Here is a 27398-nt window from a genome sequence, read left to right as displayed (position 1 = left end):
TAGAGTGAAGGGTCACTGCAAAACAATACAAAGTTATTCTGATGTCTGACCACCTTTACCCTAGGATAAATCATAGGATATGGGATCAGTGCCCTCATGCACAGGGCGTGAGGGGTCACTAAATGGTTTGATGAGGATCTAAATTGTGTGCTATGATTAGATTTTGGGTCGAGGAGAATGTTGAGATTTGGTAAAAGTAAAAGCAATTAATAAATATTTATGTCAGTGATATTTGAAGATCTATTTCCAGGCATGTAGAATGACTAATGCCAATGCTGTGTTTTTCTCAGGGCTGCTGCACACAGTAAACTGGGGAATTACACAGAAGCTACTGGTGATTGTGAGCGGGCAATAGCCATTGATCCGACATACAGCAAGGCCTACGGAAGAATGGGGTGAGCAGTTGTAATTATACATATTATAATTAATTAGCTTCAGTGTGTTTCTAGAATATAGAATAATTCTATATAATAATTCTATGTTATTGAAGTAGGGGTAGTATTTATGACATACACCATACTTCTAGTGTTACTGTTATTTTGCTAACAGGTTGTTTTTTTTTTGTTTGTTTCAAGACTGGCATTGACTTCCATGAGCAAGTATCCAGAGGCCATTACTTATTTTAAGAAGGCATTGGTATTAGATCCTGAAAACGAGACCTACAAATCCAACTTGAAGGTCGCTGAGCAAAAAAACAAAGAAGCATCAAGTTCTGTGAGTAAACTGTAATACAATTTCACGAACTGTTAAGTAATGCAAGCGTGCAATTAAACTAGCTTTTCGAATCAGCTATTAATGAGTACTTGGATGTTTTTCTCAACAAAAGGCTTACATACAGTTAAAGATATTGTTGAAGCTTTTAATATTTCTTTTGTGAGTAATTTTGTAATTTGTGTCCTCTCAGACGGCTGCAGGACTGGGCTTTGACATGGCCAGCCTCATCAACAATCCAGCCTTCATTAGCATGGTAAAAACTGGATGGTGTTCATAGCTTATCTATGGGTTTTTGTAATGTGGCCCACTTCAAAATGACTTTCACGCAAGAACCAGTCGAGCTTGTGACCCACCAAATGTTAAAGTTTGATGAACATCCTGCAACTGTTGTCATGCATTGATAATTGATAATATTGAATATTTAGAGCTATTTGAATAAGTGAATAAGTGCTGATATCATGCAAATTTTCATTCTTTCATTCTCTTTCACATGCCCTGCAATTTAAAAAAATGCTTTGCCTCTATTTAATAACTCCTTTTGTACAATCATTCTGATCTGTGGTTTACAAAGGAACTGTTGTACATGAGATCCATCTGTGCAGAATATATTTATAATTCTAAATTATTAAGCAGATCAGAAGCTAGCCCAGATAGTAATTAAATGATAGTGATAGTGTCTAAATTTACATTATCATGCGCACACACACCTATAAGTATTTTGTATTTGATCTTATGCCAAAAACGTATATTGTAAGATATTTGATATTTTAATTACAATAACATTGCATAATAATGAGTTATGTTAATGTAATCTAAGGGTGTGTCCAAAATGGATCGCTACTCTGTCATTAGTAATGTGCTATACGGGCAGAGCTAATCTCCCCGGACAAAAAAAGAGTCACCTTGTGTGTTTAATGTGATAGTAACTTTAGGCTCCTGCAGATGGTATTGCATGAGGATGATAAGGTTATAAATATCTGCAGGGTGTGCAACTGGATTCATAGATTGAGAAAGGTGGTACAGTGTAGTGAATGTCTTATTCATTATGTGGAAAAAGGGGTCACAAAGCAGATGTTAATGATTAGCAAAAAGGAGTGATTGCATTTGGGCGTGCCAAAGGCCAAAGCGTACGGTCATACCAGCAGTGGCAAAAATCCTGGTGGAGAGGGCCGTGTTTCACGGCTTGTGAATAAAAATTGCTTCGCTTCCAGGCGAGAATTGCTTCTAGAAGTCAATGCAGGTCCTTCACAACCAATTTCTGAAAGAACACTCTGCAGGGAACTGAACATATGGAGCAAGAGGCCTTTGCTCACTTGTAATCACAAACTTGCCTGGTTACAGAGGGCGAAGAGACACAAAAATTGGACTGATCATGACTGGAAACGTCATGAACTTTCTGTGATGTTCTGGGGTGTCTTATTTATGCAGAAATGGGTTTTTTGGTTGAGGTCACAGTAAATCTGAATCACAGTGCCTACACTGAGCTGCTGGACAACCACATTTTGCCTTTTGCTCATTATCTTACTGAGGAACATAACATTCCTATCTCTGTATTCGAAGATGAGAGTTCTCGCGTTCACAGGGCTGAAAATGTGACTGATTGGCATGATGAACATTCAGGAACATTCACACATCTGGAGGCCTCTTGAAAATCTGTGGGATTTCCCGGAACCACTAGTAAGACACCATCTGGCCAACCTGTGCAAGTCTTTGAAGCAAGAGTGGCTGAATCGAATCACAGCTGTTAGTCATGTTCGTGGAGGTATTACATGCTATTAGCTACGTTTCTGTCACAGGTGACTAGTTTTTTGTCAGGTTAGCTTGTTTAGTTCTATAAAATAATTGGGACACTTTCTCATCATCAGCAAACCAACATGAGTAGCATGCAAAGCTTAAGTTACCTTTTTATTCATACCCGCAGACATGGACATAACGTTGATATGGGAGAAGTAAAAGTAAAAAACTACAGTATAAAAACAGCACTGCTACAGAAAAGCTATGGTCACTAAAAACACTTCAAAAAACAGCAACAGTTGAGTGTTTCAAGAATTTTTTTAATTGCTAAATTTCCATAAAAATAATTGTAGTAAAACTTACTCTGACATACTCAGTAGTGCCCTTAAGCACAGTTTGGGATCCAGTTCAGTATCTGACACACCAGGCCTGTACCTAACAGTGGAATTATGGGATTCAGTAGTGTCCAGATTTTGATTGTTTGTAATATGAGTCCACATTTTCTATCTGAATGTGCAGTTCTAGGCTCCTCAGTGTGATTACAGAGTGAAACAGCTATTGTTAGAACTTACAAAACAACATTTTTACATCATAAATAGAAGTTGATTATGTAACCGGAAGATTGTGTATAGTAATGCTGGTGTGACCAGACTACTGAAAGAATTATCTATGGGTTGAATATGCTTAGCTGAATGCCAAAGAGCTGGTGATCTTTCGATGATTAGCATATAACTGCTTTCTAACCAGTTCAAGCAGTGATACAGCTTTTATGAGCTTTTCCTTTGTCCATAGGCTGCCAGCGTTATGCAGAATCAGCAGGTGCAGCAACTGTAAGTTCAGCATATTAAACTACATTTAAAGGTTTAGTAAGATTCAGATCTGGTAAGCAGTTTTAGCTTTTAGCAGTAAAGAGATTTTTTAGACCTACTTAGTGTTTGATGAGCTGGTGTATTCTTATGAGCATTAAGTTGATACTGATATGCCAGCATTAAACCATATTGCTCAGCTACCATTGCTGAGATGCCACAGTGTCAGCTTACCAGCAGTTATAGATGTAAAGCAACCTGGGAATTTTGCAATGTGTTTTCATCCTGTCATGCTCCCTGGGCAGAATGTCAGGAATGATGTCTAACGCTGTCGGAGGGCCAGCAGCAGGGGTTGGAGGCATGTCTGATATATCCAGCCTCATTGAGGCGTAAGTATGTCTCTACTACAATATTAAATCCCTGACATATGAATGAGATGGTGACCCACTTACCTCTGGCAATTACAAGAATGCAGTGTTTTGGTCTGAAGCCAGAAGATAATGTTTAAGAATTTAAGAATGAGTCCGATCCAATTCTGAAACATATAGCCTGAAACATGGGTGGGCGATATGGCAAAAATATCATATCATGATACTTATATGTATGCAATACAGATATGTACAATACAGATTTTATGAAACTCTTATTTTATTATTATCCTTATTTTCTTGTAAATAGTCTAGAGATTTAGCTTAAATTTTTTATTATTTATAACATTTATAATGTTTATACTGTTTCCCGTTTCTATTACTGAGTGCCTTGCTCCTGTTACTCTGCTGCTGCTGTAATACTGTGAATTTCCCCACTGTGGGACTAATAAAGGATTATCTTATCTTATCTTATCTTATACTTACAGATATTGTCATGATACATGATATGTTTAGACACACAATCTAGGGCTGCTGCAATCATGAAATGTTAGTTGATTGTCACATCAATAATTGTGATTAACAATTTAATTGTCTTTTCTTAAACTATTAAAAACTAAAGTGGCCAAATCTGACAAGGCACCTGCTTTGCTAGCTACAATTAAAATTAGTGGTTCTTCAAGAGTTCTTTAGTAAAGCAAATGGTTTTATATGGAACCATGTACACTCAAAAAACGCTTTGCATGATTAAAGGATTCTTTGGTTCATACGATCACAAAATGCTTCTTCAGATCGATGGAGAATGTGTTTTATATGGTTCTAAAATGGAATGTTGTGAAAAGGGTTCTTTATAGTACCAAAAAACTTCTTCTTTTATAACAATGTTAAGCCTGTAACAATAGAAGAACCCCTTTTTGGTGCTAAAACACATTCTCCGTCAACCTGAAGAATCATTTTACCATGCAAAGAACCCTTTCATCATGCAAAGGGTTCATTGAATGTTCATGGTTCCCTATAGAACCATTTTGTTTACTACAGAACCATTTACACCATAGCTAACACTGGTTGCACTGGTGAATCAGTACTGAGTATGCACACAACTGTCTACAGCTAAACAGAATTATGAGTTAAGCAAAATTACATGTTCTTTATGAGAATGACAATATAAGCAAAAGCTTGCTCATTCTGCTAGCACACATGTTAGAACAAATAAACAAACATTACTCAGTTATGCCCTCTAAACGTCAATCCTTGCATGGTGTTCATGTTTTTGTTACTTTGTGGTTTGGTGGACCCACTGCATTATTGTTCTTTTTAAATCACTACAGCCATAACAACTTATGTAAAAATACCAGATCTTTAAAATATCACAAGTGGCCAGCATACACTTCTGCTTTAGCAGCTGTAGCCAGTCAGCAGCCTATCCATGTTGTCCACCCTCACAATCATACACACATATACAAACGCAGACACAGACAAACACACACACACACACTAACAGCAGACTATGTAGGAGATCTGAGTAAAGGGACACAGCACCTCCACTTTTATTCCCCACAGGTTCACCCCAACACCACATGTGTAATATAAGTGTGCAGGGGTGAACAGTGTGAAGTCATAAAAATGTGTTGTTTTATATGTTCTTCACAGAAAATGAGCAAAGGTCAATGAATCTGAGGTTGAAATAATAATAAGATCATAATAATAACAGCCTGAAACTTCAAATTTCTTGTAGCTCAACATAAAATGAAATAAAACAGAGCCAAATGCAGCCTAATGTTAACATAAGAACAGATTGTTGGCTAAATTAGCTAAAGCCACTATTCATATATTTTAATGAATCAAACTTTTAACAAATTTGCACTGTAAATCATATTTGGTTCAGCTTTTTTGTGAGTTTGCTTCTTCAAGAGTATATTTGATGTAGATTGTTGGCATGAGGAACTCTGAAATTAAACATCTCATTGGACTTTTTGTTAAAAGAAGTAGTTCAGTGACAAATCCAATTTACACAATGTCCATACTTACCCTAAATGCAGTCAATCAAGCAAGACATGTAGTGGTGTACTGTTGTATATAAAATGGATATGAATAGATGGATGGATAGATAGTTCAAAATTCAATATCTATGCATAATTAAATATGCAAATTAATGTGAAATTGTGCAATTTAGAGAAACTTACTGGCTTGGGATGAATGGGGTGTTGTGTAAATTTGAAGGCAACTAATGTAATCTCAAATAATGTAAACATCATGTTTCTCTTTCTCTGTCTCTCAGTGGGCAGCAGTTCGCACAGCAGATCCAGCAGCAGAACCCAGAGCTGATTGAGCAGCTGAGAAACCACATCCGGAGCCGCTCTTTTAGTGGCAGTGCTGAGGAGCATTCCTGATCTGCACAGGTCTGCCCCATTACAAAATACACACTTGCGCTCTGAATCATCTGACACATTTAAAACACATTCATCCAAATACATGCACTTCATTTTAGCAGAGGAAAGATAACGCAGAATAGATTCCTAATACTGCATCTGAACCTGACCTAAAGGCTTTATAATGCATTATATAATAAAGCTGTAAGTTTTTAGTTTCATGCTGGAACTATAAGGCTAATGTGGCTAACAAGTAATGAACACTAATATCTACCAGTCAGCATTGTGCAAACTGCATACGTAACTCACCACACACTTGCCTCAAACCACTTAAAGCTGTTTAGTAATCTCTTATCTAGGATGTTGAGAAGCTTACAAACAGTACACTCTTATAAAATATGGTTCTTCAAGAGTTAAAGGTAAAGAAAATGGTGCTATATAGAACCATCAACACACAAAGAACCCTTTGCATGATTAATGGTTCTTTGCATCATGAAAAGTTCTTCAGACTAATGGAGAATGTGCTGTAGATGGTGCTATTCAGAACCTTTTCAGTAAGCGTTCTTCTATTGTAACAAGCTTGACATCATAACAATAGAAGAACCTTATAGGTGTTATACTGAAGAGGTTCTATATAGAATTATCTACAACATATTCTCCATCAGTTTGAATAACCATTTCACCAATGCAAGGAACCTTTAATCATGCAAAGGGTTCTTTGAATGTTCATGGTTCTATATAGAACTGCAGTGATTCTTTTAGATAATTGTGAATGTGTTTACATGCACTCAATAATCCGATCATAATCTGTTTTCTGCAGTCATCTGATTATTCAAGCGACCATGTAAACAGCACACTCTGATTTCTTAGTTCGGAGTAAGGTCTAGAAATCTGATAAAGAGAGATGGATTTTAGCTCAGTAATCAGACATGTGTACTCTTACTCTGATTTCTTTCAAATTTCTCAGTCTGCGCATGTGTGATAACTGGCCACTTAAATAACCAAGGAGCGTTGCTGCTAGATGGCTGTGCAACACTTTTTGAGTGATGGTGAAACTGACTATATGCTTGAGGAAATGAAGGATTAAAATACTCTTCATCTTCTAGATAATGTATGTCAGGGGAAATCGGTGCAATGTTTAAAAGTTTTATGTTACGCTTATGTCACATCTTCTTCTGTGAGTTTATTGGCTGGTTGCAAAGCAGAAATCCAATTGCTGCTTAACTCATGTAGACCCAGAGTTTCCTATTATCTGATCACTCAAGTGCATGTAAACACGTTGATCGGATTACTGACAAAATCTGATTTTCTGCAGTTGTTGGAATTTTAAGTGCATTTAAATGCACTCAGGGTGTCATACAGTGCCAGAAACCACATAAGTATATTTTATAAGTCTATAATAGTCAGTTTGACAATTCATTGCCTTATGAAGCAAGTGTAAGATGATTTGTACAGTGCTAACTGATAATATGAACTTTTCATTACTTGTTAGCTACGTTAGCCTTGTGATTTCAGTGCAAGACTAAACAAGCAAACCTCAGGCTCCAAACACATCTTGGGTGATTATATCTAAGAAAAGGGGAAGTGGTGTAAATTAGATTTTGTTTGTCAAACTCTCTCTTTAAAGTACAGTGACAGGTTCAGGAGGCTTTTGAGTGTCCTGCTCATTTTGTGCTAATGAAAACTCTCCCTCTGCAGAGCCACGTGAGAGGAAGAACAGACAAGGCAAGCAGAGAAGGAGAAAGAAAGTCGTGAATGCAATCTCTACACCCATTCTTTCAAATCTGAGCACTGGCAGAGCTGGAGTGAGGAGAGGGAAAATGGGGCTGTGGCACTTTACAGAGACTGAGGCTTCCGTCCGGGAGAGAGGCAGAGGAAACAAGTCAAGAGCCCCTTTCACACTACACCACTTCCCACACCACTGCTAAATATGACATCATGCCATTCTAAGAATGGACAGGAATATTTTAGGAAATGCTAGAAATAATTTAAAGGGCCAGTATCACTGCAAACCAAAATTTCTCGTAAAAAGAGTTTCAAAATGTTCCCTTCACTCTCCAGCCCATATATGCAAACTAAGCTTATTGAGCTCATCAAGTTTGTGATGTCACAGCAATTTACACATTTACAGAACCAGTCTACGACCAGTTAACCCTCCCATTTACACTAAATTGATAAGTAATGTTGTTGCTGCGGACAGTCTATAACAGAGATATTGGAGTAGAAGATATGTAAAAAATGATGAATTGTTGTGTTGTTCCTGGCTGTCAGGAAGCAAATCAATCACTGTAACCTTTAATGTAAACTATTTTTTCCTGACATTCCTCTTAATTTTAAGTCCCAAACACAAGTTTGTTCTGTACAAAATGATTTTTGATGTGGCCTCATTTTACTTGTTGAAGGTCAGTCAATCAGAACAGAGGTTACTTACATACATCAGTCTTAAAAGCACAGTGACAAAAGCAGCCTGTTTAATTCTATGAATGGAACTGGTGAGAGGTCGGTATAAAGTCGTGTATAACAAGAAAAGTGAAGAATGTGGGCCCTTTAAAGTGCTGCATCTAATGGAAACCATTCTAGACCGAAGTGGAAAGTGGAGTAGTGTGAAATTTCTGAGCGTCTGAGAATCTCGTATGGCGTGCAAGGAGCTAAACCATCCTTAAACTAACAGTACTCAGAGAGAACTACCATCCAACACAGCAGACTGGTGATCTTTCGTGCTTCTCTATATCTGTGCGTAGACTTATGTGCCAGTCCTCTGCTCTTTTCATGATGACGCCTGGCAATGACACATCAGGGTCGAGTGCGTTTCAGTTCCATTTTAACTTCAAATTCATTATTGATTTTGTGCCTATCGATTATTTATCTTTGGGTCGTAGTCCTTGATAAACGAGGAATTTTAACATATTAAATGATGCGTTTTACTGCACTTTATGTTCATTTTAGGAACAAATGAAACATTTTATGAATGATTTAAAAGAAACCTGTTTACGTATGTGACTTTAGCTTCACTGTACTTCCATCTATTGTTTATTTATTCTACATTAGGGTACAAATGATGTTGCCAGAATGAGCATAACGTCTCAGCCTAATTTATTTTTGCATGCTCCATAATCTGATATTTGTAGTCAGATGTGTAATTTAAGCTTCAGAGAATATGCGTGTAAACACAGAGCTCTTTAATGTTTTGTCTGAAGAAAAAATTAACAGGCAAATAAACGTGTCTTGAAATCGCTCATGACTAAGCATGCTTGCTTCAGTGTGAACCAAGTGACCAAGAACCATTAAACAGTAGACAGGAGCTTTTTACATAATGTTGAGCTCCTTCTCTTTTGTAAGCCACATGTATATTACAGCATGTACAGAAATGTGTTTTATTTTTTCGCTTTACTTACAGAAGCCTAAAGTTTTAAGTTAGCTCTTTTATTCACATGTAAAGACACTTAAAATCAAGATAAGGGCCTTAAAAATAACATTCTAAAACATGATCACTTCATAGTGTAAAAAGTGGTAAGAGGGCACACAGAAGTTGGTCCTTTGAGATAATAGCGTAGTGCAGAGAAAAGCCTCAGCTTTCTGGACTCAGGTATGGACACACCACACACACCTGCGCGATGTCATCATACTCGTATGTTCTTTTCAGAAAGGTATCGGTGAGCCTTAGTCCAGATATACTCTGAAATAAAAGCAAAATATACACTGTAACACAATATACAGTACAGCGCAACAATCAGAGACAGCCCTTTATTTATTTAATTTCCAGGTAAAACGACCATCACATACAAGCTATTCATTTTCAGCATCAGGAAAATAAGAAAAGAAATTTCACAAATAATTACATAGCAGCCTCAACTAAATACGATATCAAGGTTTCAGTATTTAGTGTGTCCAACCTTTACCTTTATTACAGCTTACATTCCCAGAAGACCTGCTTTCAAAGAAATCTGCAGGGATATTGCTCTATACCTCAAGTTCAGTCTTAGAAGTTCGTTGTATTTTCTGCTTCTCTTTAGTCAAGTAATTCCAAACACATTCAGTGATGCTGAGGTCTGGACTCTGGGGCGGTCGGTCCAACAAAAATTGTACAGTGAATCATATAGCAAGTACTTTAATTCAGAGCCTGTAATATTAATGTTTTGTTGTTTTGCCTGTTAGTTACCTTCCTATAGCAAACCTGTAAGAACGGTTGTTCCTTTCATGCTCATAGTGCCAAGCAGTCTTCTCACAGTAGGATGGACAGAAAGTCCTGTGGATTTTTTCAGATCTGAAGCAGCTTGATTTTCTCCTCTCTCTCAAAGATGAGAGCTATAAGTACTGTTTATGATGAGGAGAGTTTTGGTGGTCTACCCAGTTTTGCATGGTTGTTAGAGATCCCATTTTCTTTCATTTTTATGATAGCCAGTTTTATTTTGACTTTCTTAGTTTTCTAATCTGGTTTCTTCTTATATCTAATCAGAAATATCTCGTGAAAAAATGAATAACTAAATTAATTATGGGTGGTAATCCTCAGATGTCAAAGCTACAATCAGCAGCAGTGACCTAAAATAAATACATAATTTGAAATAAATTATTTCATGAATGATCTTAGGAGCTATGTTGTCTGGAGCAAAAGCTCCTGGTAGGGTCTCCCATGGCAAACTGGTCCTAGGTGACAGGTCAGACAAAGTGTGATCCATAATAACCCCTATGAAGACAGAAAAACAGGACTTGTGTACCCTGCCCGGAACAGGGTTACCGGGGCCCCACCCTGGAGCCAGGCCTGGGGGAGGGGCTCGCCAGCGAGCGTCTGGTGGCCGGGCATTTACTCATGGTGCCCGGCCGGGCCCAGCCCGAAGGAGTTACATGAGTCCCCCCTCCCATCGACCCACCACCAATGGGAGGGGCAGTAGTAGGGGTTCGGTGCGTTGTGGATCGGGCAGTGTCCGAAGGCGTGGGCCTTGGCGTTCTGATCCTCGGTTGCTGAAACTGGCTTTTGGAACTTGGAACGTTACCTCACTGGCGGGGAAGGAGCCTGAGTTGGTGCGCGAGGTTGAGAGATACCGGCTAGATATAGTCGGGCTCACCTCAACACACAGCTTGGGCTCTGGGTCCAATCTCCTTGAGAGGGGCTGGACTTTATTCTTTTCTGGAGTTGCCCATGGTGAGAGGCGGCGGGCAGGTGTGGGCTCTCATAGCCCCTCGACTCGGTGCCTGTATGTTGGGGTTTTCTCCGGTGGACGAGAGGGTAGCTTCCCTACGCCTTCGGGTTGGGGAACGGGTCCTGACTGTTGTCTGTGCTTATGCACCGAACAGCAGTTCAGAGTACCCAGCCTTCTTAGAGTCCTTGGGAAGGGTGCTTGCAAGTGCTCCTCCTGGAGACTCTATTGTCCTACTGGGGGACTTCAACGCTCACGTGGGCAATGACAGTGAGACCTGGAGGGGTGTGATTGGGAGGAATGGCCTCTCTGATCTGAACCCGAGTGGTGTTCAGTTTTTGGACTTCTGTGCAAACCACAGTTTGTCCATCACGAACACCATGTTTGAACACAAGGATGTCCATAAGTGCACATGGCACCAGGACACCCTAGGCCGCAGTTCAATGATTGACTTTGTAGTCGTGTCATCGGACTTGCGGCCATGTGTTTTGGACACTCGGGTAAAGAGAGGAGCTGAGCTGTCAACTGATCACCACCTGGTGGTGAGTTGGATCAGGTGGTGGGGGAAGATGCCGGTCAGACCAGGCAAGCCCAAACGCATAGTGAGGGTTTGCTGGGAACGTCTAGCAGAAGAACCTGTCAGATTGATCTTCAACTCACACCTCCGTCAGAACTTTGACCAGATATCGGGGGAGGTGGGGGACATTGACTCAGAATGGGCCATGTTCCGTTCCTCCATTGCTGAAGCGGCTGACTGTAGCTGTGGCTGTAAGGTAGTTGGTGCCTGTCGGGGCGGTAATCCTCGAACCCGGTGGTGGACACCCCAGGTGAGAGATGCCGTCAAGCTGAAGAAGGAGTCCTACCGGGCATGGTTGGCCTGTGGGACACCAGAGGCAGCTGGCAGGTATCGACAGGCCAAGCGATCTGCGGCTTCAGTTGTTGCCAAGGCAAAAACCCGTGTATGGGAGGAGTTTGGTGAGGCCTTGGAAACTGACTTTAAGTCGGCTCCGAAAAGATTCAGGCAAACCGTCAGGCGACTCAGAAGGGGAAAGCAGTGTGCCACTAGCACTGTATATAGTGGAGATGGTGTGCTGCTGACTTCGACTGAAGACGTCATTGGGCGGTGGAAGGAATACTTTGAGGACCTTCTCAATCCCACCGACACGTTCTCCAGTGAGGAGGCTGAGTCTGGGGACATGGGAATAGGCTTGTCCATTACTGAGGCCGAAGTCGCTAAGGTAGTTAAGAAGCTCCTTGGTGGCAAGGCTCCAGGGGTGGATGAGATCCGCCCTGAGTTCCTCAAGGCTCTGGATGTTGTGGGGCTGTCTTGGCTGACACGTCTTTTCAACATTGCGTGGACATCGGGGGCGGTGCCACTGGCTTGGCAGACTGGGGTGGTGGTGCCTCTTTTTAAAAAAGGGGATCGGAGGGTGTGTTCCAACTACAGGGGAATCACACTCCTCAGCCTCCCTGGCAAGGTCTATGCAGGGGTACTGGAGAAGAGAGTCCGGCTTATAGTCGAACCTCGGATCCAGGAGGAACAGTGCGGGTTCCGCCCTGGTCGTGGAACACTGGACCAACTCTTCACCCTCTCCAGGATTCTGGAGGGTTCATGGGAGTTTGCCCAACCAGTCCACATGTGCTTTGTGGATCTGGAGAAGGCATTCGACTGTGTTCCCCGGGGTATTCTGTGGGAGGTGCTTCGGGAGTACGGGGTACATGGCTCTTTGCTACGAGCCATTCAGGCCCTGTACAAACAAAGCTGGAGTTTGGTTCGCATAGCCGGCAGTAAGTCAGACTCGTTCCCAGTGAGAGTTGGACTCCGTCAGGGCTGCCCTTTGTCACCGATTCTATTCATAATTTTTATGGATAGAATTTCTAGGCGCAGTCAAGGGATGGAGGGTGTCCGGTTTGGTGACCTCAGGGTCACATCACTGCTGTTTGCAGATGATGTGGTCCTATTGGGGACATCAGGCCGCGAACTTCAGCTTTCGCTGGATCGGTTTGCAGCCGAGTGTGAAGCGGCTGGGATGAGAATCAGTACCTCTAAATCCGAGACCATGGTTCTCAGGCGGAAAAGGGTGGAGAGCCCTCTCTGGGTCGGGGATAGGCTCTTGCCTCAAGTGGAGGAGTTCAAGTATCTCGGGGTCTTGTTCACGAGTGATGGTACAAGGGAGCGGGAGATTGACAGGCGGATTGGTGCTGGGTCAGCAGTGATGCGGGCTCTTTACCGGTCTGTTGTGGTAAAGAAAGAGCTGAGCCATAAGGCAAGGCTCTCGATTTACCGGTCGATCTACGTTCCCACCCTCACCTATGGTCATGAGCTTTGGGTAATGACCGAAAGAATAAGATCGCGAATACAAGCGGCCGAAATGAGTTTCCTCCGCAGGGTGTCTGGACTCTCCCTTAGAGATAGGGTGAGAAGTTCAGTCATCCGGGAAGGACTCGGAGTAGAGCCGCTGCTTCTTCACGTCGAGAGGAGCCAGCTGAGGTGGTTCGGGCATCTGGTTAGGATGCCTCCTGGATGCCTCCCTCGGGAGGTGTCACAGGCGAGTCCACCTGGGAGGAGACCCCGGGGAAGACCCAGGACACGCTGGCGCGACTATATCGCCCAGCTGGCCTGGGAGCACCTCGGAATCCCCCTTGGAGAGCTGGTGGAAGTGGCTGGGGAAAGGGAGGTCTGGGCTTCATTGCTTAGGATGCTGCCCCCGCGACCCGAACCCCGGACAAGCGGAAGATAATGGATGGATGGATGGATAAATTATTTTTCAATGAAAAAGTTATGTTTATGTCAAAAATTGCTCATTTTAAACTGTAAATTTGTATCACATTTGCATTTGTAAGTAGAAGAACTATTTTATTACGCTTTCAATTTGACTAAGGTATGGTTGTGTGTATGGAAAGAACATTCCTCCTTTTGTTGCCATTTTAATTTTTTTTAACAAGAAATGAAAGTCAGCTATACATGAATCTGTTGATGCAAAATGTAAACTGAATGCAAAGTAATCCATGTGTTATCGTAATTTAAATTAATTATGTGAACACATTTAAATCTACATTTTTAAGGCCTGAATACAAGCATTCTTCCTTCTACCGAAAGATATTTTATATTATAAGAACTTCTTACCTGTAAGCCCTGGACAGAGGACAAGAGTTTGAGGGGGATGGCGAGGGAGCCACTAGGGCTCAGTTTGCCCAGCTGTCTTCCTGAAACACCACACCAGTGAACTGACCTGGTGTTGCACATCTCCAGCAGCAGGTCCATGGTCCGCTCGCTGGAAAACACACAGCAGGTTTACTCACGTTTATGATTAACACGGACCACAGAGCTGAATGTCATTGAAAATTTAAATTCTCTTACCTGCAGTTAGTGATTTTACAGGTGATGTCAAAAGGTTCCTCAAGGTTTACTGTGTCTGGAATGAACTCGAGAGAGAGTCGTACATCTCCGTAACCGGGAGCCTGGGGTAGGAGTAGGAACAGCTGAATAAGTGCAACAGCAAGAGTAATATTTCTGTATTGGTACAAACTGACAATTCATTAAGGGTGCAAATCCAGGTTTTTCCCAGATGTGTGTTCACATATTATATAATAATTGTGTTTATATGAGTATTTTTTACCAGCAGCTGCCCTTTACAGTACGTTAACATTTCACCATGAATGGTCCAAAAGAAATCGTCCATAATTGCTCGCAATAAAATCTCGTTTCATTAAAATGCTTTACAGTTAAGAACGGGACTTTGACGTTACAATTTAGGATATAAAAGGTTCTGTAATGACAGAAACAAATAGTGCAACTGCATGATGCTTGTTGTTTGTTTAATTTTCCTTGAGCCATTGACAAAGTAGCAAAAAACAGATCAATAAAAAAAAAAAATATTCAAAATGGTTTAGGTTTATATAATATTGGTTTATATTTTTATAAATTTACATTCACAATAACAACATTTTCAGTTTTTCCATTGTCTTTAGGTTATTAGGTTAACATATTCCACTTTAAATTTAAGACAGTGCTGTTGATCATGTAGGCTGTAATTAAACAAATGAAAAATCACACTCTTTCGATTTGGACATGAAATTTTGGATCAATCTTTCTGCTCTACCATTCTCTGCAGCTGGCTCGTCTGTAACCGGCCTCTCTCCCCAAGGTTGGTCTTCCACACAATGTCCAGTTTGCCTATTACTGTCACCCCTTTAATGACCCCAGCTTTCTCCGCAAACTCCGGCTTGGGCTTCAGACAGTAGAGGTACTGCCGTGTGTCCATCGGCTGCAGATACAACATCTTCCCAAAGGTTGATTCACTGCTGCCAGAAAAAAAAAAAAACAGGAAAAGAAGAGAAGCAGCTTTAGAGTCAAGGCAAACAATCAATTTTAAAGGGTCTATACGCTGCAAAAACAGTTGTTTTTTTTTTCTCAATTTTTTGTTTGAATTTTAAGAATATCAATAAACAAATAATAGTCGTAAAAATAATAATCTGCACAATAACGCAATTTTTGTCGAAAATCTAAACATTCCACAGGTGGTGCTTAGTTATTTTACACATCTAGATTAATATTCCTAAAACTCTTAATATCCATTCCTAGAAGAATGAAAGATGCTCAATGAAACAGTGTATAGTATGCAGTAAAGACTTTACCACTCCTTTCCAGAGGCCACTGTGTTTAGTTCGGTGACATTGTACATCATGGAGGGTTCCAGAGACACTTTCTCCATGAACATGGGTGATGTGGTGATGTTCTGAATCTGGGCCTCCAGGAAAACCTCATCTGTCTGCAGGAGTCAGAACTTGTCTTAGCTGATTTGGAGTATTGTGCAACACAGGGACATTTTTAGCCATTTTATTTGGCCTCTTGTGGATTTTGAATGTCAGGCAGTATTGTGCTTGGGCTGTGGGGCACTGTCTTCTTGTGGGTTATGTGAAAAGACCATAAAGTGAAATTTTATCCCCACAGAGAAAAGCAGGCAACACATCTGAAGGCCAAAACAGCCTGTACACAATCTGTGTGACAGAGAGACTGAGATGTGCATTAATAGATATGCAAGTCTCAATTTAGACATTTTGAGAGATCAAACTCAAGATCCAGGGCCAAATGAAGCAGCTGAAGCCCTGATAATGTCAGAGAGATGGATTAGTATGAACTGCTCTGGACAGGCATTACCAGCTGAGGTTAGTTCATGCCTGCGATCTGGAGATGAACGGAGAAAAATCAAACCTTTAAGAGAATTTTTGTTATTATTTCAGCATAAAGCTCAATTTCAGGCCAAGCACAATCAACCAGTGAGGAGGAAAAAAATCCTGAAGCAATGTTTCCTGTAGTACAGAGTTAATGCTGATAACCAATATTTTTCATGTATCTGGTGATACGGCTACATAAACATTTACAGAATGTAAAAATTAAGAATAGGTCAAGCTGTTTTATCATTATAGAGAAAATTTTCTACAGGTTACAAATGCAGTAAAATTAATAGTATGCAAATATTTAAGTGCAGTAACCCAGCATCATCTAAACATTCTGCTCCTCAGAGCACTATAAATATGACGAAATATCTGAATTATCAGTCAAATCTAACCATCAGCCTTTGTGAAATCGTAGTTATAATACATGTTTTGTGAAAACATGTTAGCACATCCTCTACATGAAACAAACTTAAGTATGGATTTTTCTGTTCAGTTTACTGCATAATTTCTATTTTTTGCTGAGTGTATCATACTAGAAAAACTAAATAAATAAAGTGTGCCTTAACATTTGCACAGGCCACGTTTTATGTTTTATTTTTCCCCAATATGTTAAATTAAGCAAATATACAGTATTTATGTATTAACCTGTACAGAGGTGTGCTCTCTGTAGTGGAGGTGTTAACATTTCACTTCAAAACACGTTATTTGACCGGGGTGCCCAGACTTTTGCACACAACGGCAGATTTAGCAAGTTGCAATTTTAACTAAATGATTCTCCTAATCGACCCACATTAAGCGATGCGCAGCATGAATCTTCACCACCTCCCCACAAACACTGCTGCACTGATTTGTTGGTAAACCCACTCGAGTTGATTTCGCAGCACACACAATCCAGTTTAGTTGTTCACCCAGTCCAGCTGATTTAGTTCTGTAGCCACTCGATTGCATTTAAAAGATGAGACAGCAACAGAGCAGAAGCACAGAGATGGAAAAAGGGGAAACAACAAAAAGACTTTTGAAAAACTCTGTCTAAGCTTGTCTCTATTTACTTTCTTCGCATTCTGACAGTATTTTTATTGTTTTCCCTTTGCTTGTTTTATTGGCTCCACAGAGGAAACAAGGAAAGAAATTAAGTTGCAAAAAAAAAGAACTTTGCAATGAGAAGAGAAGCAATTACCACAGAACTGAGGTCACTCTAATGGAGAAAATAAAACACAATTATTAGAAATATGAGGGTTACATGCAGAAGAAAATGCATATGTAAAAATTTTCAAGCATGGTATATATTTATACAGCAATAAAAATATTGCTAAAATAAAAACAAACAAAAAAAAAAATGAAAAAGATACCAGGGGCCTGTCTCACAAAGCATGTTCAGCTCTTTGGGTTCCTGACTAACTTTCAGCTTCTCAAATCCAGTGCAATACAGTTAACTCATTTTATGAAGGCAGTTAACACCTTTTTTTTTTTTTTTTTTAGATATTTAGATATTCAGCTTTCGATTAATCCTTGTGTTCAGGCACAAGAAGGTATGATGTTTATGATAAACAACCAATTACGTAAAACATCAGTTTACTTTTCAGAGTAAAAAAAAAACAAAAACAAAACCTTACACAACTTGAAAGTAAATCAATTATTGTGTTAATGAAGCTGCTTTTGTCAATATTATTGCTTTGTTTTCATATTTATAATACTGTGTAAAACTTTGTTATTTCATTTCCAGTCAAAACAGCCATCTAGTACAAGCAATTCATTTGTCATCATCAGAAAAAAAACAGAAAACATTTATACTACAACTTTTAATAGTTTTTTCAAACTATGTAACTTATGGAAATTCCTTTTTTTTCCTCTCATTTATTTTCTTTGGACTTTTCCCTTCTCTATACCAGTGGTTTATCTTATATGCAATTTATTCAGAAATGTCTCCCTTAGCCACTTAAATGCACATGAAAAAGAAACTTCATGGCAAGGTGAAGTTTGGGTAGTTTGGGTAGCCTCTTTGATAGTGAACATAATGTCAGTGAGATATTTGGGAAGAGCTTGTGTTGGGAGGACACAGCTGTAAATAGTTGGCTTTAAGGCTGGAAGGAAAGAAGAGGCAGTAGTGAGCACAAACGTGAAGAGTGGGCAAATTAAATACCATATTTGTACTTTACGGCTGTTTATAACTGAAAAAAGAACAAACGAATGGGTGATTTTTGCGCAGTACAGCATATGGTATGATCTCATGTTCCTCTGCTGGAAAGTGGAAAAAGCATCAACTGGTTGTTATGCTATTCTTCTTTCAGTCTTTTAACTTTTATGTGTACTATAAAACAAACAGATGATTAAAGCTGATGACTTTAATGAAATGTAAATGGAATGGGTCCATCTCTACCAGAACCTCAGCTCTGATTAGTCAGAAGGTTGGCCTCGATTGGTCTAAGAGCTGTTTATAATACATAATCCTGCACTTAGCCTGACCCAGAGCAGGTGTGCAGCATAAGTTGCCATAGAAATGTAGCCTGGTAATAAGTTATACACCGCGATGAGACAGAAAGTACACGGTTAGATGGATGTAAGTTTAAAGTTAGCTGGCTAAGCAAGAAACCCTGCTTCATGAGACAGTGAAATGGACCCACCAATACAATGGATATTAAACTAAAATTAAAATTCTATAAGCACGGCTGCATAAATGCAGGTTAAATAGTGTGACCACAGAAAAGAAAATGAAGAATATGTGGATACGTGCAGAAATGCTACTAAAAGCAAGTTTACCATGAACCTTTTTTGTTTAGCACTTCTCCACAGTCATGAACAAAAGTTTAAGCAGCCCTGGTGAAATTACGTTTTGTTGTTTTTCTAAAATGAAAACAACATGTCAACAAACCTAAATATGGCATTTTCCTAAAACTCTTGGTGTTAAATTTCTATTTATTTGTTCAGTTTAACATTGAAGAAAAGAAAAAAAAAAACAAAGTGTGCCATAACTTTTGCAAAAGGCACATTTTATGTTTTATTTTTTCCCAAAAAGTTACATTCAGTACATAAACAGTAATTGTTCATAATAATAACATGCACAAAAGTGTGTTCTCTGTTCAGGATGCATTCACTTATTTTCACTTAGAAAATCAACAAAAACATATCATTTGACCAGGGGCACCAAAACTTCTGCATAACAATGTATTACCAAACAGGTTGAGAAACACTAAAAACTTACCTCGGCATTGTAGAATTTGGTCTTCACATCTAGAGGCTTGAGAACCTGATTTAGAATAGAATTCAAACTGAAATGTGAGCTGATGTCTGAACGTTCCTCTTTTGAATCCATTTAAACTCATACAACAAAATAGCCGCTCAGTAAATATGCCACAGTAAATATGCCAAAGTTTCAGTCTATTTCGTCCAACTGTCAGAGACTGGAGCCTTACAAAGTGTGCCTGATCTGATCCAATGGTCTTTGGTTTTGTGAAGCACTCAGTGAAGCACTAAAATGTGAAGTGCTAGTGTTAACTACGTCCTACTCTGACAACACTCTGTGACATTGTTTGAGAGTGATGGCTCTGGACAGACATCTACGCCATCCACCACAATTTCCTCAGTGCAATATGACAGATGGCACAATGACAGATGGCACAATGGCAGCTGACATGAAGACACAGTCCACTGTAATACCCAATACTGTTACAGGATGGTGGAGAGGCGGACCCAAGTGCAGAATTGAAAACCAGTGGGAAAGAGTGTTTACTAAATTTATTGGGGCAATGGAATGTGAGTTTGGAACGTTGCTGTTGAGGTGACCCAGAGCCAGGCCAATTTACTGATCGGCAGTCCGTGAAGTTACTGCTACGCCACTGGGAAGCACAGGTGACAAGGGGTAAAACACCTCAAGGTGGTGGAAATGAAGAGGCGGGAAAAACGACAAATAAAAGTAATGCTGAAAGCAGCGTGCTCATACAAAGGTTGAACTAGGAAGGTGAAATAAAAGAATGAGAAAACAAAATTCACTTCCCCTATAAGTATGAAGGGAAGGTAGACTTTATGTTTCTGTTTGCTCTTGGTGGAGCAAACACCTTTTCTACAGCTTGGAGCAGTTTGTAGCTCAAGCCTCCTTTTGTATTTTCAGTAGTTTTTGTGCAATTTATTCTTTTTAGCCATTCTTTTCTTCTTTCTGTAGTTTTGGGACAATTGTTTTTTTCCCAGCCCCCTTTTCTTCTCTTTTTCTTTTCTTGGCGTTGCAGGCTGGGCACCTTGCCGCCGTCACCCTCTGCTGGCAGCTGGCGGTGCCGGCTTGCCCCTTACAAATACGTTATTTCTCTTTTTAACATAAAAACAAGAAATAATAGAGAAGGGTGAGATATGCACGTACCTGAAATTTGAAAAACTTCCTAAAGTAAAGTTTGTCTCCAGACTGAGTGGTATAGCTGACGGCACAAACCAGGCTGGAAAACACAAGGTTCTTAGTGAATATCAGCATTTTTGTGTGTATAGAGGTTTTATTAATTAAAGAGATCTTTTGTATGTCTCTTAGACTTTAGTATGGAGGCCTCCAAATAACCCATCCTGTGCTACCTATTGCTAATTTTGGTTCTAGCTAGGACAGTCACAATCATACTCCATGAAACTCAATACGTTGATTTTAAAAGTATAATTTGCATTAAAATAGACATTTTCAACGAATGAACACTATTTGGCAGTTCTAAAGATGTTAATGCATACAGACTATCTTACTGCTCTTTCTTACAGTTAAAACAGTAAAGTACTTTAAAATCTTTGAAAGGCTATGCAGGTTTTTTCATTGTTCTTTTAAGCTTGTTTTTATTGTTTGGCATTTTTTAAAGCTCTGATTACTCTATTCATGGTTAAAATAACTTATACATTACTCAATTAAGATAAGAAAACTTCAGCAATCTGTCACATGAATACATAGACACACAGCCTGATACTTAAAACACAAAACACTTACAGCAGCAATGCACATAGACTTTGTGGGGGTTATTTATTATGTCCTTGCTTACTAATTGTTACTAATTACTAATATAATCAATGGTGACACCCCAAGTCTCAACCCTATTTTAACCCTAAGGGGTTAATTTTTCAGACCCAGATCAAGTTAAATCCTAGAGTAAAAGGGCTTTCAGTGCAGGTCACAATTTAGTCTTAGACTAGGCTTAAACCACATCTGGAAATCTGGCCACAGAAGTTGCAATTATTACGTATTGCACTAGTGTTTGTAAGAAGAACAGGAAATATTTTATTATGATTGATTATGATGTTATGATGAAAAGTTATTGTTGTGCATAGTGTTGCGAAAAGAAAACCAAAAATCACACATACACAAACACACACACAAAAGCATTTCAGAAGTGCAGACTCAAAACTGTCTGCACAGAATGTAAATAAAACAAAATTTGCAACATAATTATGTAACTATGTAATATACTTTAGATAATACAGCAAAATGACCATAATATCTATAGACTTCTCCTGCTAGTTCTAAAAAAATGCACAGTAGGAGAAAAATCCCAGTTAGATTTATTACTTAGAAAAATATTAGTTATACAGGTTTATTACTACAACTTGTCTTACATGTGTGTTCCAATCTCTTTAACTTCATGGTGGATGACATCATCGATGCAGCACTCTGGTTTGAGTTCTGCTACAGCTGAGTTTGATGCCGACAGGTTTAACCTCTGAGAGCTGGTCTGCAGGTCAGCCTGTACAGAGCAAAACCCAAACAGCAGCATACTATGAAATTTTAATGCAACTTTAGTTGCTTGAAACCTACATGAAACTAAAGTGTACTTTAGTTGAATAATGTAAAGCCTCCTGCAACTCATTTGAAACTCAGCTGCAACCATTACTAGTATCTCAGCTTTGATCAGTGAACATGACAATAAATCAGAAGGTTATGAGTTGAAGAGGAGACACCCCCCTCCCCTTTGATCAAGGTTGGTAGTTTTTCATGTTGTCCATTTTCTGAGCCACGACAACAAATGCAATTACTCTGTAGCAATATAGTCACTGGTATGTTGTCCATATTGTGCAGAAGAGGCTGAATAAATACCTTTACTAGGATATCTTTGACCACTTGGTTGCTGTCATTGTGCACACTGATGTAACTTGAGAAGGTCTCACCGAGGAAAATATTCCTGTGCAGGAGAAAGAGAGAGAGAGCACAGACTGGGTTATTAGGTCACTTTGAGGCTCAGAAATAGACACTGCAGACAAGAACAGCTTCTCAATATAAGGACAGACTTAAAGGGTCAGATCACCAGACAGATGAAGCCTAAAAGAAGGACAGAACACCTACATGGCCTGGTGGTATGGAAAGCCAGACACGGAAGAAACTGCTTCACACTGAAAGCAGTATCCCAAAGATCTGACTAAGAACAAGTGTCTGAGATTATATTTTGGACAAAACCTCCTGTCATTCTATTGCGGAAGTAGAGGTTTTATGAGAAACCTCTAAATTTGTAAAGAATCTTACGTTATATGAAGGTTCTTGAACCTTCAAAAATTCTTCACACTCACCAACCTCTTTTTCAAAACACGGTTCTTTAGGGAACAAAAACTGATTGCACTCTTAAAAACAAGCAATCCTAATGAAGAATTATTAAGGGGGAAATAAGAGCTTTATACTGTCAACACATTTGGGCATCACAGAACATTCAAAATGAATTTTCATTTTTTAAATTAATTATATTTCCTTACTCATTCATTTAAATTTGGAGTCATCTGCCTGGGTTAGGACCAATTATTTAGTCATTCACTTTCAGCTAAAACAAACTTAAACCTTCATTTTTTACAACTCGAAAGCTCCAGTAACCCCTTGCATTGTGTTCAAATTTCATGACAGACCAGCAGAAATAGTCAATCCACCTTATCTTGGTATCATGTCTAAATAAACATGCATAGAATCTTTTTACCCAAAATTCTGTGGTAGCGTGAGCATCTCCCCAAGCATCAAGGTCTCTGCCCCTTTAATGGTAGATGGATCCTCCCTCATAAGTCGTCCAAATAAATCACCTGGAGACATATAGTACACAAAATATTCTAGAGCCAAAAGAATACATTTACAACAAAGGCCAAATATTTAATGTAAGTGGAACCTGATTAATGATTTAACACTGAGTAAGTAGGCCAGATTTAATGGATGGAAAAATATGTTGCTCTCTACATTTAGAGAATCTGATGTTTGATCACTGGCCAGCATTGCAGAGTTCTGCCCAATGAGTGACAGGCTGACACAGTTAAACTGTATAGTATTACACAGTCATCTGATATGATGTCAAAGGCAAGGCCTAGACAGATTACGACTGGTATATATTATAGTATACCTTTAGCTTGAGTCTGCAATAATAAAATTAAAGAAAACAGGAGAAGGCATAGCATGAGACAAGGCTGGCTTCAGACCTACTCCATTTACTTTATCTTTCCACTATCATATTCTCCTCATTCATCTTGATTTATAGCGGTATATGCTCCACTTTCATTTTGCCCCCATATAAATAGAGGACCTATGAAAAAGTGTCATAATGACATATGCCTCTGGAATGGTGCCTTTAATGGCCCAATATCGAGTTTCAGAGCTGTTAGACCGTGGCACAAGGGAAAACAAACATTATAAATTCTTGTTGGGTCTGCAGGTTATATTCTGGGCTAGAGTCATACCAAGCATTTCATTCCAATATTACTAATAGGCTTTCAAAGAAGTTAATTGCGGGTGTCAAATAGAAAAGATAAATATGTCAGTCTGCGTAACTGTTGTAATGAAATCACTTAATCTGGTAGCGAGACAGCAGGTCCAATTTCTTGTCAACATGAGGCTGAAATTAAGTCAAACCACAAATAGCACCACCAATGACACAGCTGTCTTGTTTAATTACAGGCCCTATGGGTTTCATCTCACTTATTACATGTATAACTATTATTTCAATGACAAAAGCAGTCACAGAGATTTGTTGAACTATATAGTATTATTAAATCAAACAATATTAGTTTGTTTCTTACCTGGAAGGTCTCTGTCTTCACACGTCACCGGCATGTTGGTGAACAGTGTGGGTTTTGTCAGTCGCATCACTAGGGGGAAAAATTAGTACAGGTTAACACATGAACAAAAATGACTGACATCAACTTTATGAATTTGTGCTGACTACTGATGCTATGATCTGGGTATCGTTCAGTGATTCCCTTAACGGTAGTGTTTTTGATATCTGACCCATATCCTACATTTTCCTAGCATTTTGCATTTCTCCTAAAGTCCACTTAGTACATTTGTATGGTTTTATATAGCAAAAAAAAAGAGTAATTAAATTTCACATGACCATTTTCCAACCTCTCTTTATCCCTTTATTAAACTACCCTCTGTTCTGACTGCCTGCCCTGTATTGTGACTCAAAAAAGCAGTTGGGACAGAAACACTTATAAATTCAGCATGAATGGGCAGAAATGAACTGCATTAGGCTGAACTGGCGATATACATAAATGTTTTCAATGTAATGACAACACAACAACAATAATTTGTGAATGGGCTTAGTTTTCTACTGGACTGCAGAGCGATATGGTACGTTTTGACACAAACAATGGGCCTCATACTTTAACAAACACTTCAAAAAAGCAAGGATCTTTGCTTTTACATGATGATGGCCCTATAAATTACAAACCAACAGTGGACATGGCTTATACCAGAAATCCAAAGAGGTGCTGTGGGTGTTTTTACTGACAGCAACAGATTACAAACTAATCCAGAATAGCTGACAGCTGTAATTAAGAAGTGCAGAAACACTCCTTAAACTTAAGTGTAAAATGGATGCTGCTTTCATAACATCACAGAAATAATTAACCAAAAACAGGCTGTTTTTTGCAGCTTTGTTTCCATTTATAGACCGTATACATTGGGGAGTGAACCTTATGCTCTGAAGTTGTTAATAACTTGCATATAGGATGTAATTTGGACAGCCAATCAGCAATCTAGATTTTGGAATAAGCATGCTTATAGGCTGACTGATGAGTTTGACTAGTTAGGTACTGACGTTTGGTACTGAATGACATGGAACTTTTTGATGCTCTGTATTATTGAAGTAATTCTGTTGATACCATAAAAATACTGATTTGTGGTATCCAGCCCTAATTTGGTTCACAAGGAGACATTAAAATCCCTATAGACTGTAGAATCACACAGTTAATCACTTTATCCATTAGCTACAAAACTCTGAATACAAAAACTTTTATTCAACATTCCACAATTATCTAATCTACTCAAAAATGTATAATTATGTTTTTGTACTGAAACATGCAGTCAGTCAGTGTTCTTTAAGTACTAATGATATCCTCAGAAAAGCATGGCAAAGATATCACAACACCAATAAATATCATCAGACCCACTCTTAGAGTTGAGTCTGACAAATTCGAGTTCCTATGCTGATACCTGCTGAGAGATGAGATGACAGAAGTCAACATATGACTTTAAACTGCTACTGGTGGTGTGATATAGTATGTATGCATTAAAAATAGTACAAATTAAGCACTGGACTGCAGTTATGAGGCGAGTTCTCTGTTGGGCGATGCGCAGCCAGGCTGTACCCAAACTTTTGTATATGACTAAAAACATTGTTACACCCCTAATGAGTATTGATGCTAGTAATCAAAGACGTAATGCCATAACTTTTTAAAGCAGCCAAAGTTTTAAAAGGAACACATTTTGGATTTCCTTGCAAAGTTGATATTTTTGTAGAGGTAATGATACACATAATATTAAGCTTGATGCAACTACAGATTCTGAGGTCAAGATTTCATTTGAATTGTGATTTTTATGCGTTAAAAAAAATGTCTGAGTGTATTTAACACAGACTGGTGTGGCTCAGAAAAATACTCCTTTTGTTTGAAAACAAAAAACTGCAAAATAGCATTTCCTTGTGCAAAACAGTCATATAAAATTTTCTCTCAGTTTTGACACTCAAAAATTGAAATACCAACAGGTATAAGTGCACAATTATAACAGCCATTTCTTACATTCCTCTACATTTTATTATGTACCTTTAAGCACCCAGATAACATCTGTGTGGTTTTACAAACCAAAATTCACATTTATGCAACCCTTTTCCAACCTCTCTATATCCTATAGAACCAAAACAAACTTTTTGTCGCCTTTAGGACTGATACATGTAAATGATCTCTGTTTTGATTGGTGGCCCTTTATTGGGCCTCACCAAATAGCAGTATGGGCTGAAATACCTCTTACAACTTTAGTGTAAAATGGGAGGGGCTAAACTGCCATAGGCTGAATAGGTGAATTCATTTAAATACATTGTTTTTTGTGACATCACATGAACAATTCATTCTGAACGGGCAATTTTTCTGCTTAGTTTCCATATATTGACTGTCTGGAGCGGGGAATGAACTGTGTTTTGAAATTTTAACACACTATAACAAACTCTTATTTAAAAAACCAAGGAAAGTCAGGTTTTACAGGCTATGGACCCTTTAAAGTATGACCAAAGCCTACGCTGAGTCTGACACTGAACATTATTAACAACAAAGCTACAGCTGTAGGCTATAGTTAGCTTCTTGTACTAATTTACCCGTTCCATCTTAAATGGTGCAGCAACTGCATTCGTGTGCCTGAGGCCGTATCATGTTTACTGCTGCATCATTTAAGGTGGAACGGGAAAATACGAACAAGAAGCTGGAGGATAGGAAGCCAAATCCAGCAGCGCTGTTTTTTTTTTTGTTTTCAAACGCTTTTGATTTTCGATACTGTATTAAATCTGTTACACCCTCAGCACCGCCGAAATACGCAGAGAAACGCCTTAAAGGGTTCAGATTAAACCGCAGCTAAATAAACGCGAGACCAAGTGTGAGGGAATATCAGAGAAAGCAGCGGAGCAGTTAGCGAGGCTGTCCTGTCGCTGACAGACAGACTGAGCTACAGCAGCAACACTACGGAAGCAAACAGTGCAGCGGTATATAGACACTGAGATGCAGCCGGAGTGATAAATGAAGCAAAATGAGAGCTGAAACTACCTTTTAGAGCCAGAAGGTGCTCCTGTTTAGCCTGATTAACATCCATTTTGTGTTGTGATAAACCCGAGTGAACTTTCGCCTTCATCA

General features: G+C 39.1%; 2 protein-coding genes across 5 annotated transcripts in view; one reads left to right on the top strand and one right to left on the bottom strand.

Moving 5' to 3' along the window:
- The window catches only part of sgtb (small glutamine-rich tetratricopeptide repeat (TPR)-containing, beta), a 16457-nt gene extending 7231 nt beyond the window's left edge, over positions 1–9226 (top strand). The window contains exons 6-12 of the mRNA XM_017725512.2: positions 291–395; positions 576–714; positions 905–967; positions 3241–3278; positions 3560–3643; positions 5901–6021; positions 7690–9226. Of these exons, the coding sequence (XP_017581001.2) occupies positions 291–395; positions 576–714; positions 905–967; positions 3241–3278; positions 3560–3643; positions 5901–6012 (541 nt within the window). The 3' untranslated portion in view covers positions 6013–6021; positions 7690–9226. The remainder of the gene's footprint in view (positions 1–290; positions 396–575; positions 715–904; positions 968–3240; positions 3279–3559; positions 3644–5900; positions 6022–7689) is intronic.
- trappc13 (trafficking protein particle complex 13) lies at positions 8378–27398 on the bottom strand. Of its 4 annotated transcripts, none has more exons than XM_017725509.2 (13): positions 27312–27398; positions 24300–24368; positions 23216–23315; positions 22354–22438; positions 21876–22003; positions 20656–20728; positions 19507–19551; positions 17485–17502; positions 15765–15898; positions 15230–15428; positions 14488–14588; positions 14254–14401; positions 8378–9667 (listed from the first exon to the last, which is right to left on the bottom strand). In XM_017725509.2, the coding sequence occupies exons 1-13, from the start codon at positions 27394–27396 to the stop codon at positions 9560–9562; spliced, it is 1293 nt and encodes a 430-aa protein (XP_017580998.1). In that variant the 5' UTR covers positions 27397–27398; the 3' UTR covers positions 8378–9559. The 4 variants fall into 4 exon arrangements, with proteins under 4 accessions (XP_017580998.1, XP_017581000.1, XP_017580996.1 ...); XM_017725507.2 differs by having other exon boundaries at positions 9156–9667; positions 15230–15431; XM_017725511.2 differs by lacking the exon at positions 17485–17502.

The sequence above is a fragment of the Pygocentrus nattereri genome, chromosome 18 (genome assembly GCF_015220715.1).
Source record: "Pygocentrus nattereri isolate fPygNat1 chromosome 18, fPygNat1.pri, whole genome shotgun sequence".
NCBI classification, from domain to species: Eukaryota; Metazoa; Chordata; class Actinopteri; order Characiformes; family Serrasalmidae; genus Pygocentrus; species Pygocentrus nattereri.
This window is presented reverse-complemented; position numbering and strand designations above follow the sequence as displayed.